General features: G+C 38.8%; 1 protein-coding gene across 1 annotated transcript; it reads right to left on the minus strand.

Annotated features, from left to right (window-relative positions):
• Positions 1 to 385: 385 nt before the first annotated feature.
• On the minus strand, positions 386 to 8,014 carry c9 (complement component 9). The gene is made up of 11 exons (XM_085414354.1): positions 7,898 to 8,014; positions 7,710 to 7,794; positions 7,339 to 7,489; positions 7,118 to 7,259; positions 6,203 to 6,341; positions 5,873 to 6,094; positions 5,527 to 5,767; positions 5,280 to 5,414; positions 4,860 to 5,035; positions 2,637 to 2,871; positions 386 to 1,271 (listed from the first exon to the last, which is right to left on the minus strand). The coding sequence occupies exons 1-11, from the start codon at positions 7,972 to 7,974 to the stop codon at positions 1,114 to 1,116; spliced, it is 1,761 nt and encodes a 586-aa protein (XP_085270480.1). The 5' UTR covers positions 7,975 to 8,014; the 3' UTR covers positions 386 to 1,113.
• Positions 8,015 to 13,712: the final 5,698 nt, after the last annotated feature.

The following is a 13,712-nucleotide window of genomic DNA, read 5'->3' on the forward strand; positions in this document are numbered from 1 at the left end:
TATTTCACAAAAGGAAGGAAAACAGTGAAAAAGAGGTTGGGCACTGTATATTACAGCACCGGACTTCTGACTTCTCACATTATAAAAAGCACAGGTGTTTGTAATATTATTGGCAATAAGATTGATGCTTTTCAAATGTCCTGGACAGGAAACGGAAACCAAAACACATTTCATTGACATTATTTCTCTGATTTGGAATTTGTAAATCCAAACTACACACAATTTGTAAACTACACATGCTATGTACTTTTTTCAGGAAAATTTCAACCGGGATGCAGCATTCTCCTCTCAAACATGTACGTATCGAACATGCTGCATACCGAGTTGCAGGCATGTAAGTAAAACGAGTAAAGTTTTGATCCAAAATCCACAATGGATCATGTATTCTCCAGGAATGGCAGCATACAAGGTGTATTTTTAATTTTCATTAGCACTCATAAACAGTATTAAACACAAGAATTACATTTATTTCAAGTTCCACATTCATAATATAGATATATTACAATATATATCTATATCATAGCTAAAGCACTTCTGGATGGATGCAAACTGCATTTTGTTGCCCTGTACCTGTGACATGTGCAATGACAATAAAGTTGAATTCTATTCTATTCTATTCTATTCTAATGCCTTATGATCCTTTAAGATTTCAAAGATATTTTGGGGGCTTTTAATTACATATAAACAAAGAAGGATGGTCATCCTTTATGTTTGCTGTATGTCCAGCACCTCCAAATCTCTCGTCTCTGTCCACTGACGGTCTCTATTTGTCCTCAGTTGTCAGTTTTCTTTCCACCCAGTTGCCTTCTACTCATCTGGTTCTTATTTGCACGGTACAGCCAGATGGAATGTGGCCACATGCCTTTAAGGATGAGCTATTAGCCCATTAATATAATTCAGCCAACACTATCTGAGTGAAGCAAAGCTGAAAGATGCACACTGTTAGAGAGAAAGACAAAGACCATTTGAACCTAAATGTTTAATTTAGATCCCGATAACATGTTTTTTACACCTTGACATGTCAAAAATATGCCTTAAGATTTTGATGGTGCCATATATGTATCAGAGAGAATAAGATTGTGAAAGAAACTCTCTAATTTAGTTCTTTTGCTATTAGCAGTACTCTTCACTGTTTCTGTCTCCACTGCACGCAGCTCCCGGGACACCATCTGTGTTACAGCCACGTGTCCTGGTGCGTTTCCCTCCACTGCAGTTGGACCAGGCAGACCAGCAAGACCAGTTACCTTCATGAACAACAGCCGGCCTTGTACCTGGCACACATTTTTCAAATTAACAAATGCAGGGAAAATTACTTAAAGCAACATGAGCGAGGCCTTGTTAGAATGATAAGATTTACGATCCCAATTCCAAAAAGAAAGGTGGGACGCTGTGTAAAATGTAAATAAACCAGAATCCAGTTATTTGCAGATCTCATAAACCCATATTTTATTCACAATAGAACATAGAAAACATATAAAATGTTTAAACTGAAATTTTGCTATTTCATGGAAAAATATTAACTTGTTTTGAATCTCAAATCTCAAAAAAGTTGGGACAGGATGATGTGGCATCCATGTTTTCCATAAGGAATTTCAAATATCAATTAATCTGATCACAGAACACTTTTCCAATTTGTCTCAGTCCATTTTAAGTAATCTTTGGCCAAAAGAAGACCGCAGTGTTTCTGGATCATATTCACATATTGTCACGGCGAGTGAGGTGAGCCGTGTGGAGGCAATGAAGGAGGATCCAAACGCAGGCAGTCGTGAAGGTGTGAAGGTGGTTTATTGAGCATGAAAGTAAATACAAACGGCAAAGGGAGCTATGACTAACTAGACTGGGAACAAACTAACTACAGAACACGAACCTGAACATGAGCAGAAACACTTGGCGGTTGACAGCAGGGAAACACACAGATGACGCAGGGTGGAATACACAGACGGACCAGCAACTACAATGACGGCAGACATGACTTAAATACACAGAGAATCACAGGGGAATTACACACAGGTGGTGGACACAGCTGGGAATAATCAACAAGACGAGACAAAGGTAAAACTGAACACACTCACATGAGACGCAGACCATCACAATAAAACAGGAACAAGCAACCATCACACTAAGACACAAACTCGACATAGAGAGACAGACAGAAAATGGCACATGGAGCTAGACAAATACTAAGCAGACACAACTGAAGAACAAATCCTAAACACCACAGAAACATGAAACTCAAATAATAAACATCATCATAATCAACACTACCAGAGAACAAGAAAACAACCCCTGATGCAAACTAAAACCAAAACATAATAAAACTCAAACTACTGGGTCCGACGGACCCAGAACCGTGACACATATGGCATCTATTATGCACAAAAGAGCTTTAATCTGCATTTGTGGATGGTGCAGAAAACTATGTTTCAGTGCTGATTGTGTAAAGAGCTGAGGCATCCAATATTGTGTTCCAGTTTCTGCCTCAGGTTTCTTTTTTAAATCTTATCTACATTCTGTGACTAAGATATGGGTTTATGAAATCTGCAAATCATCAAAATCTGCTTTTATTTAGCATTTACTTAGCATCCCAACTTTTGTTGAAGTTGGGTTGCATTGAGAAAACAACTGTTTAGGCTTACCTTGGACACGAATTCTATCACGCTTGTAAGTCTGGCAAGCGGCGCCTTCAAACAATTGCGAGCACAGACAGATACACTTTCCATCCAGCAGAGCAAGAGTGCCTCCATTTTGACAGGGCCTGCACTTGCATACGTTATATTCTGCCACATACTCTGCAATAGCCCGCTTCAAGTTTGATATCGTGGAGTTAGCGCCTGGGATTTCCAGTGGAATTAACATGTGGATGGGCTCTGGCTGCCATAAACAACAAAATATATGCAATATGTTAAAATACATTAGAACATATATTAGAAGGAGTTTTGTTAGAATATATTAATATTTTTTCATTTCATATTTATCGTAATTTGTTGTGTTAGCATGCTAATATTTAGCAGTGAGTGTTGAACACAAAGTAGCCTTTAAACTTTGAGCCTTTGCCTTTGCAAAGTCAAAACTATGACTGATAGAAAAGCTCCAATTAAGGCTGCACACACTCAAGGATCTAAGTTTTAAAAAAAAATAAAATATAACTTCTTCATCCCTTTCTTGGTCTTCCATGTGAACCTGTTGATGATGTGGACACCGAGGTACTTGTTCTCCTTCTCCACATCAACACATAATTTCCTTAGGGATTAATAAGGTATTCTGATTCTGATCCTCTAACAGAATAGACATGGAGGATGTAGCTGCTGATGCATCTAAAGTCAATTACCATTTCTCTCGCCTTATTTACATTCAGAAGAAAACGATTCCTCCCAGACCACTCTGCACAATCACCCACTGCACTGTTCCTCTCGCCAGCTGCTAATAATATCCAACCACTGGAGAACTGTCAGGGTATTTCTGTAGGTGGCATGACCCCGCAATTGTATCTTGAGTCTGAGGTGTACAAGGTGAACAGAAATGGAGACAGTACAGTCCTCTGTGGAGACTCTGTAGTACATATAATCAACTCACACTGAGCACTGCTCAGTCACACATACTGCAGTGTGCCTGTCCGGTAGGTGGTAATCCAATAGGTCAGAGGTATAACAAAACACATGTCTGTGTTAAGTTTTTTAGTAAACACTCATCTATCACATTGCAACTGTTCAGTGGCATTTAACAATTCTATGAGCTCACTACATTGTTGTCTACATAAGATTCCCTAAAGTGAAAGTGTAGAGTCGGGAGTATGGCAGTTCATTTTAAGGATGACATTTATGTGTAAAGTTTTACAGCAATTCGCAGTTGAGAAAGTTTAAACCATGTGAGTGCACCAGAAGAAAAGTAAATGTCATATGTGTAGTAGAAGCTACCTGCATAAATGCTGTGCTGATTCATTGAGTTAGGTAATGTCACCAGTTTAGTGAAGACACTGATGATAGCCCTAGATAATATAAAAGTCTGGTTTGATTACAGTCATTAGATCAAATTTCTGCAATAGCAATCCCTTAAGAGATTTTGGTAACACTTTATACTACAGCCAAAGGAGCTTTTAATGAAATCAATTCAATATTCATTATGTTGGTGTGCATGATGAATTTTATTAGTCCATTATTCTTTTATTTTACCTTATACTATATACTTACTGCATATTTATTGTTGTTTCATGTAAAAACCTGACTTGTTACCCCCTTTTTCCACTAGGCCTACCTTTAAGCATTTGTATAATTTGTGTATCCTTTCTGGTAAAATACCCAGAATGTAGGCATTACAGTGGTCCCTCGCTATAACGCGGTTCACCTTCGGCGCCTTGCTGTTTTGTGTGCAATTTTGCACACTTTTGTTTTGTTTTGTTTTTGTTTACAGCGCATTGTGTTCTGCATCCTGATTGGCTGTAGACCATGGGCCAGTCAATCTCGTGCCGTGTCTCCTGTACAGTGCAGAATGCGTTCAGCTTGTCAAATTTACATAAATCTTCGATCACTAGCAGTGTGACTCTGAAGTGCTGGACCGCGGGTGCCTTTGGTTTCATTCTATAATACTGGACTTATTTTTCTACAAAGGTTTGAACTTTGAGAGAGTTTAAACAAGAGAGAAAAGTGTGAAAATGTTAATGCCTTTCTGAGAAAAGTGTATAAAGTGTGTAGTGAGGGGTTTTGCAGCCTTAAAACATCTATAACAATTGTAAAAAATAAAGTTGGCTACTTCACGGATTTCACTGCGGGTTAGAACGTAACTCCCGCATAAACACATACATTTATACAGTATGTATATTTCAGTTTAACTTGCTCTCGCCTTGCTGTGACCTTTATTCGTACCTCACTGTGCAGCAATGCAGGGGCCTCTGTGATGGTCCGAGCCCATTCCTGATATGTTGCAAGGTCCATCACTCCATCCCTATTTAGTTTAGCCCTCATACTAACAGCACTTAGTAGGGTACCTCCCTTGACTGATGTCATCACCTGATCCACCATAGCTTTTCCTTCAGCCTTACCTGTGTGGCAACAGAAAAGGAAACTTTAGTGACTTTTCATAATCAGTGCAGTGACTCGCTCCAAATTCAGTTTAAGACTTTAACTTTGGATTTGAACTTTTCTGTTTTAATACAGTTAAGTTTCATGCATGCAGCATTCCTTGAAGTAAAACACCAAAATACACTTAAACTGTGGAAAGTGGTTGGGAATTTAGTCAGAATCATCAAGCATGCTAGCTTTGTTCATTTAACAGGGAATGCAAACCTTCGTCCATTTTTGATTTATTATCACAATGTTTAGGCTTATAGCGTCCGCTTATACTGTCCGTCGTAAGTGTGGAACTGAGGCCTCCTTCAATGCCTAATGTGATGCAGTCTTGAACTTCTCTCTGCGTCATATCTGCAAGAACAATAAAGTATAGATAATTAGTGCTTATCACTTGTATTTAATCAACACACCATAAGGCTGAAGAAGCTTCATAGCAGAAAAGAATGATTTCAAATAGACATACTTCTTTGCTTAATGGTGTCATGGTCGAGGACATAGATCAATTCGTATTCACCGCCGGTTTTCCCATTTTTTGTGTAATGGGTTCCATAGTCCTCCAGGAAGGCAAAATAAATTCCCTTCTCATATTGCAAAGGTAAAGATTTGACATGCACCAGGAATTCATCTGCTACTTTGAGCTCACGGGAGCGCATCCTGTAGGTGCTCAGTTGAACTTTGCCCTTCACCCGCATAAAGTTGTTGTTCTAAGTTTGTGGGGTCAAAAAAAAAAAGAGATGCAGCTTGTCCATAGAATATTGATTATTCTGGGTTGTACATTAGATTCTGTGAAATTATTAGAGGATATTTACCTTAATTTTGGTGTTTTCGGTGACCGTTTTAATCATTTCTTTCCTCTCATACTGACTCGATAGTTCAACATTTAGAGAAATATTCGACAAAGACTCCTCAGTTGGGGTGAATTTGAAAGAAAGACCAGCATCAATGTTGACACTCATCTCAGTGAGGATTTCACGCAGAAGGCTATGAGTGTCTTCAAAGAGTTCTTTCGAAGCTGTTTCCTCCACTAACGTCTGAAACAACAGAATACATATATCAGTATTGGGTGGCAAAACAAAATCCTTTACATGTGTTCACGATCAGTTTATAATACTGAAATTCTTTTTGTTGCCATGGTTAACCTGATAGTTAAGCACGCCGACGTTCCAGGGCAGCCTGTCAAACGTCCCAGTGTTTGGATTCCTCACTCGATCACATCTCCCGTTGAAGTAATCATTGTTGAACGGGTTCATTCGAGGATCTGTACCCAAGATGTTGATTCTGGTGGATGAACATAGAGGCCACTTTAAGACTTTTACAGTGTTACCCCAGTTCAAGAGTTTTAATATTATAGAAGGCATCCTCATTCTCCTTCTTTGTAAGAGTCAGGTGAAAAGACTGATACCACTCGTGCACTCTATCCATCCATTAAACAGGACGTTAAAGTCAGAAGATCCAGGTTAAATGGCTTAGACTCTGGGTAAAATAGCCAGTACTTCCATCCAGACAAAGATTTCCTCTTATGTGAGCTGGTCATCCTTTATGATTTTAGTTAAATATAAAAAGCCATAAAAAAGATTAATTGTCTGTTTAATAGGATAAAGTTAAAGCCTGGCCAAGCATGGTTGGTTAGTGGCACCAAATTAAGTACGCACAGCAAGCTCCCAGTACAAAAAAGTCCATCCCTTGCCTGAAGATTCTGCATTTTTATAAGCCGATATCTTTTTGTAGGTTGTAGGAAACATCCTGCCTCATTTATGACACCTATCAGTGAAATTAACGTGTTCATCAGTCTTTTGGTGAAAAATTTCATAACAGACCAGCTATTGTTAAAAATATTAAGAAAAAAATCTGTGGATTTTTTGCTTAAAAGCAGCTCACATTTAAAACGCCAACTCTGCTAGGAAGCTGGTTTTCTGTAAACATTGTCACCAATAGATGTTTATGTGTCTCCCCAATGTAAATGATTTACTCTTTCTACCAAGTATTCATTTTACTGTCATGCTAATTTATAGTGACTCTTTATTTCCCACTGATTGAGCTCTTTAATAACTTACCCATATCCTGCTGTCCTGCCTTGCTCATTGCTGTCAAGGACTGCCGAGCCACAGGGTTTACGCTCTGTCTCACAGTCTTCATCTGATCCATCTTCACAGTCATAGTCTCCGTTGCACATTAATCTCTTTTTAATGCAAGACCCTGTGTAGAGACAGAGAATTGCATGATACTACTCCCCAAAAACAAAGCGATAAAGACTGAGGTACTAATACTGTGGTACCTGACTCGCACTGGAACTCTGAGTCTGAGCACGCACGGGGAGGCGGTAGCTCGCATTGACCATCAGGTACACAGAACTCCCTGTCTCCTATTGATTCCTGGCAGGCTCTACCTCCAAACTGGCCAAATGCTTCTGTACTTCGAGAACGCCTCTGAGGATAATACATAGTGTCACATTAAAGATAAAGACAGAGAGCAGCACTGCAAAAGAAGATTGGCTGTGAGCGGCACTGTGCATAGATAGTAGACCACTACTTCAACCTGTTTAGTCTGATTATTTATTATTATAGACTTAAAAAGTTAAAAGCATTCTAGCTTGGGCACTATTAAGTTCACAGTCTCTGACACTGATCAAAATCCTAATTGACTCACTCTGGTTTTTGTGCAAGGATCACAAGAACTCCACCCTGACCAACGACTCCATGCACAGTCCACAGCTGGCGGATCAGGATTAGCCCTAAAATACACAAATTAGACACAATAAACTCTCTAAATAATAATAGTAAATGATTAAACAAACATCCTTAATGTTGTGTAAGTGAAGCAGGAAATATACATACATGCCTTCCCCAAGAAGTGCCAGAGCTAGACAGAGGCCAGCGAGAGCCAACTGGAGAGCGATTTCAAGCCTCATCATAAACCTTTGACAGCACAAATGATACCGTGCCTGTCCTCCTTTAGTCCTTTAAGCTACCACCTTGTTAATGATTATCCATCTGCTAAAGGACTGTGTTTTTGTTGTTGTCACAGTCAATAATTTGGATTTCAGGTGCAGCAAAAATCAATTCAGTGCTCGGAAACTCCCAAAGCAGAGTTTACAGTGTTTGTCTGCATATAAACATCTTACTCACACAGCCTCAATCTTTATTCTTCACAATGCAAGGAAAGCACCCACAAAAACATAATAACTACTATAAAAGTAAGTAATAAATCGTCTCCTTTCATAATCTATAGAAAGCGGTTATTGTTTACATTACATTCATTTGTTTGATTAGTAATGAGCTAGTGTGTTGGTAAAGAAAGCCATGATTTACTACAATAACAGAGAAAGATTGTGTTTCTAAGTATTACAACTTCCTGCTAAATGCCACCAAAATATAACAAATGAAAAATATACATTGAAATGATAAAAGTGCAAATTGGAGACCCTATTAAATTTATTTGGACGAACAAGGGCTACACTCAGTGGATATTTGGATATTTTTAACCAGAGGTGGGACCAAGTCATTGTTTTGCAAGTCTCAAGTAAGTCTCAAGTCTTTATCCTCAAGTCTCAAGTCAAGTCTCAAGTAATGTCAGGCAAGTCAGAGTCGAGTCTCAAGTCACTGGTGTAAAAGTCCGAGTCAAGTCACAAGTCTGAAACTTTGAATTTCAAGTCCTTTCGAGTCTTTAAAAAAAAAAAACAACGAAAAAATAATGTTGCAGTTATGCTAAATGTAAATATTAGACCATGTAATTTTAAAATCTGTGTTTTTCTCAACACATGACAAAATAGTGAACTTAGAAAATATACACAAATTGTGAAATTGCACCTCTTTAAAATGCAGCTCAATTAAACCTAGCTCCAAGAATAATTTTCACCGACAGTTCTGAGATAAGCTGCATGTTATTCTTGGATGCGGTTGTAGGACCGGCTTTAAAATCGCATGACAAAAATATCATACACATTAAAAAGAACTGCATCACCAACGTAGCCTGGACAACATTTGCTAGTTAGATGAAGTCAGCTATCTCATCGTAGCATATTTATATGCATATTTATAATCATACGCTTCTTGGAGTGAGTGCATACACTCATGAAGTTTAGTAACTTCAGGTCACTGCAACAAGCCCAGGTACAGTTTACCGACGGATGGGTGCAGGACCTTGAAATGCACCGTGTAGAACGAAAGACCATCGTACCTATCATAAGTTTACCAGTCTCACAAATCGTCGTCATAAATACACATTCGTTAACAGTTTATTAATATAACCTTTGAGCTCAACGGTAATTAATTAGTAGTGGAAATAATTTCTGGTTCATCACAGAAATGTAGCAGTGACAATAATACTGTATGCTGTAATCGTACTGGGCAATTAGTGATACAAAAAACCTGTTTTATCCTGTGAATAAAAGTATATGTTTTTGTCAATGTACCATAATAACAGAAGCGAAACACAATATTGTGTCAGGACAATTCACTATTTATGCACAATAAACAAAGGAGCATAGCGCGACAATTTCTGTTCAGCGCCAGACTTGCTTGTAACCTATATCACCAATTATGTTATGAAAATGACGTATTAACTACTAAAAAACACTGACCTTCGTGTAAATGCTTGGAGCAGACTAACCTGTGAGCTGGAGTGTTCTGGGACGTTATATTTGGTCTTTGAATGGCTGCAATCCAGGCCATCTGTCGCCTCTTTGTTACTTCGGAAACATGGCTCGAACAATTTCTCTTCAACGACATAATCCGATAACAACCGATCTCTTTACCCGTCGGCTTCCCGTGGCTGTCATGCGACCGGCTATTGCAGTTAATAATACAACAGCTTCTTGACATTTTTGTGTTTCTTTTTATCGCTGTATAACTGATTTTAATTGAAAGCCTGCGTGCGCTAGTACCGCTTGCCACGAGTTCCCAGAATCCTTTGCGGTTCTACCCATGAATGACGTCACATTTTCAATCTCTATATAATATGCATGTTAAATTTTATATTTGGGGTAAAATATCAAGTCTTTTCAAGTAAACCGGTTCAAGTCCAATTCAAGTCCCAAGTCATTGGTGTAAAAGTCCAAGTCAAGTCACAAGTCTTAGAACATTTTTTCAAGTCAAGTCTAAAGTCATAAAATTAATGACTCGAGTCTGACTCGAGTCCAAGTCATGTGACTCGAGTCCACACCTCTGTTTTTAACAAACAATTTAATCACAGTTTGATCTAATTGAAAATATATGGATTTATTAAGAATCACGTATTTCATCTTTAGCCTAATATACAACAAAAATATAAAAATCTAAATATAAAAATGGTTTTTAAAACTATGGGAAGGTGTAAATGATCCTAAGCGCTGGGTTTAAAGCAGATACACACATTTAGAAATTATATTTATTCTTTTTTCTGTTTATTTTCAGATTTCTTCTTTTGAGACATTTTTTTTAAGACCATTTGTTCATGTTCGTGTTTCCAGGATTACGCAACCATGCAAACAAAACAAGTCAGCAGCAAAGCAGAACAAATATTTAAAGAATCAGTTCTTGACTGTTGTAATACATTGGCATGATGCATCCACGGTACATTTAGGTCATCGTCTAAGATTGGAAAATGGAATGACAACACTAAATATGAAAATGAATTTTCATTCAGTCCCACTGCTGAAAAAAGGTTGGTGTGCTGAAGTAGAGCTCTTTGTCCACAAGATGGCAACGCTGAACAGATAACGGCAGTGTTAGTTTTGTCCTCTTGTTTCACTCCGTCACTGTTTTTGGGTTTAGGTGGAAGGAACGTTGTTTACTCTGCAGTTGTAGAGTTTGGAAAGCAATGTGTAATGCATACACATGAATTCAAGTAGTTTTCGAGTATCTGTTTTCTTTGTTAAATATACCTTTAAAAATAAATAAAGTCTTGCACAACGCACAGTGAGGTTTGAACTGTTGCACCCAATCTGTCATGTGATCGGGGAGACTTTTGCTGAGTCTGCAGAACTTTGTTCTTCAAGTGGAGGGAGTGCAGTTTGTATAATTTTTTTTAAGGCAAAATAGATTAGTTCTCAGTGAAGAATGCTGAAAGTAATCTTTAAATGTAGGCTAAGCAATAATTAAACTGCAATAAAAGTTTGAAAAGTTGATTAGTCACGATCAGGGCAATTATTATTAACAGAGCAGAGAGAACGTTTGTAAAGTGCTGGGAGGTGAAGGGCTGACAAGTTTTTGCTTTTGTTGCTCTCAGGGAGTAACACTGATCTTTAACTTGGGGTCTGGCTTGTGCTGGTTCTTTCCCTGTATCTGCAAACAAAGCTGGGGTATTCTAGGGGCAGTGTGGTCGTGGCCTAATGGAGAGGCACAAATATGTGCTGAAGTCACCACTTTTATGAGGTTCCACAGTTTCCTCCCTGCTTTCCCAGGAAACCAGAGGGTAGTTAAGGTGCTTGGCAAATCTCCTGACTAGAAAGACTTCCTGTTTTTTGAGGGGGGGCTGAAACTGTGTGGAAACACTTGTGGAACAGCATACTACACAGTCACTCTACTACCAGTAGAATGCTGTCATCGTATTTATCAGAATACCATGATGGTGCTTCCTGCACTGCCATTTGCCCCACTGCTGTGTGTTGTTCTTTAAGAACTAGCTGCTAAAGACACTTGAGGGTTAAAGAACAAAGAGGGACATAGACAAAAAAATCTACCTCAATTATGGCTTGGAGATAAGTGGCTATCTTTGGTTCTGGCTGTGGTGGCAGGCAGTTCCAGGATTCACGCCCTAAAATGCTTGATGTTTGGATTGTGGCCTTCCTGTCATAAACTAAGGGAAGGACACTTCCCATTAGACTTTCTCTGTCAGCATTCTATCGTGAAATAAAGGCTCGAATGTGCCAGTGCTGACTTTTGCCATCTGTATTTGTTTTTTTTTTCTTTTTTTTGCCACGAGTTTCTTAAAAAAATGTAGTTTTTAAGTACAGACAGTAGCATCAAACATGTACTTCTGTGTGCAAGTGCTAGTAGCACTGGGTGTGCCGCTGACCTCAACTGACAATGAGTAACATTTAGAAGAACAAGGAACCATATCTTTTATCACTGAACAGTGGTTCTGAATTGGAAAGACACGTCATGGCAGGAAAACATGATTCTTGTACTGATATGCAAGAAGAAAAAACACAAAACAACTAACCATACATAATAATAGACACTGCCAACATCCGTCTGAATACAGCATGTTGTCACATGCATATTCTTTCCAGATGATCTGCAAATAAAGGCAAATATCTGATAACATCAAAGTGTTTAATAAGAGGTTCAGAAAAAGACCATTCCAGCGGTTGGTGACCAAATGGGAAAACACTCTCAGCGAGACAGTAATCTGGCTTCCGTGGGGCTCATCTCCTAAAAACCAGCCTCTGTCAGCAGAACACAGGATACAGAGTCAGGAAAGACATCCTTCCTCTGTCCTTTTCTCTCTCATTTCTCAGCTCTAAACCCACAAAACACACTATACTGTACGTCTGTTAACATCAACAACACATCACGCTTGCACTTTTTGAGAAATCTGCACCGTATCAGGTTTGAAGTCCTCATGCAGAATTTGGTGAATTTGCTGAGGTATGCCGAGATTGTGTCTCCTTTTTATTTTACATTTACAATGAATGCAATTGGGGGATAAATAGAAACTAAAAATTATTATCATTGCAAAACTATTTTATTTACTTTTTAATGAGTCAATCATTTTCACTGGATAAAACTGAAAGGAAAATATGAAAACTGTCTTGTTTTGTTTTTTGCAAAACCCAAATGTGTCAACGATCATATCAAGCAAAAGAAAAGCAGTATCTTTCGCACAGGAAAAAAGGTGAAATCAGAAAATATGTGGCGGTTTCTTCAACTGATTATAAAAACAGGGGGGTTTCAGTTGGCTAATATTTGCAGTTCTGCAGCATGGTACCAGCACTGGGCTGTTAACCTGCTGTTTATACTGCCATCACTTCCTATAATTTCTATTTCATTATCAGGTTCACATTAATTCACATTAATTAGTTCACATTAAAACAGGCAGCACGGTGGCACAGTGGTTAGCACTGTTGCCGCACAACAAGAAGGTCCTGAGTTCAATTCCACCATCAGGCTGTGGTCTTTCTGTGTGGAGTTTGCATGTTCTCCCGGTATTTGCGTGGGTTCTCTCCGGGTACTCCGGCTTCCTCCCACCGTCCAAAGACATGCAGCTTGTGGGGATAGGTTAATTGGATAATCCAAATTGCCACTAGGTGTGCGAGTGAGTGTGAATGGTTGTCTGTCCCTATGTGTTAGCCCTGTGACAGACTGGCGACCTGTCCAGGGTGTACCCCGCCTTTCGCCCTATGACAGCTGGGATAGGCTCCAGCGACCCTGAAAAGGATAAGCGGAAGCGAATGGATGGATGGACATGAATTAAAACATAAATAACATGAAATGAAGAAAGTAAAACACATTTGCAGAAGTGAAACTAACCATTTCTCAATTGAGAACCACATTGACATCAGTAGTCATGTCACTGCGGATGTCAAAGCTGGCATTTATTAGTTCTGTAATAATTACACATACTTGCTTTCCTTTCCCAACAGCTTGCTTCTGCTAAATAAATTGGAGTCCTTGGTCTGTGTAATTGTAACCATCTCTGCTTATACATACACTCCATCTTTTAATTATC

The sequence above is a fragment of the Rhamphochromis longiceps genome, linkage group LG7, assembly GCF_057381845.1.
Source record: "Rhamphochromis longiceps isolate RC_006_pf linkage group LG7, R_longiceps_female_GT1.1, whole genome shotgun sequence".
Lineage (NCBI taxonomy): Eukaryota > Metazoa > Chordata > Actinopteri > Cichliformes > Cichlidae > Rhamphochromis > Rhamphochromis longiceps.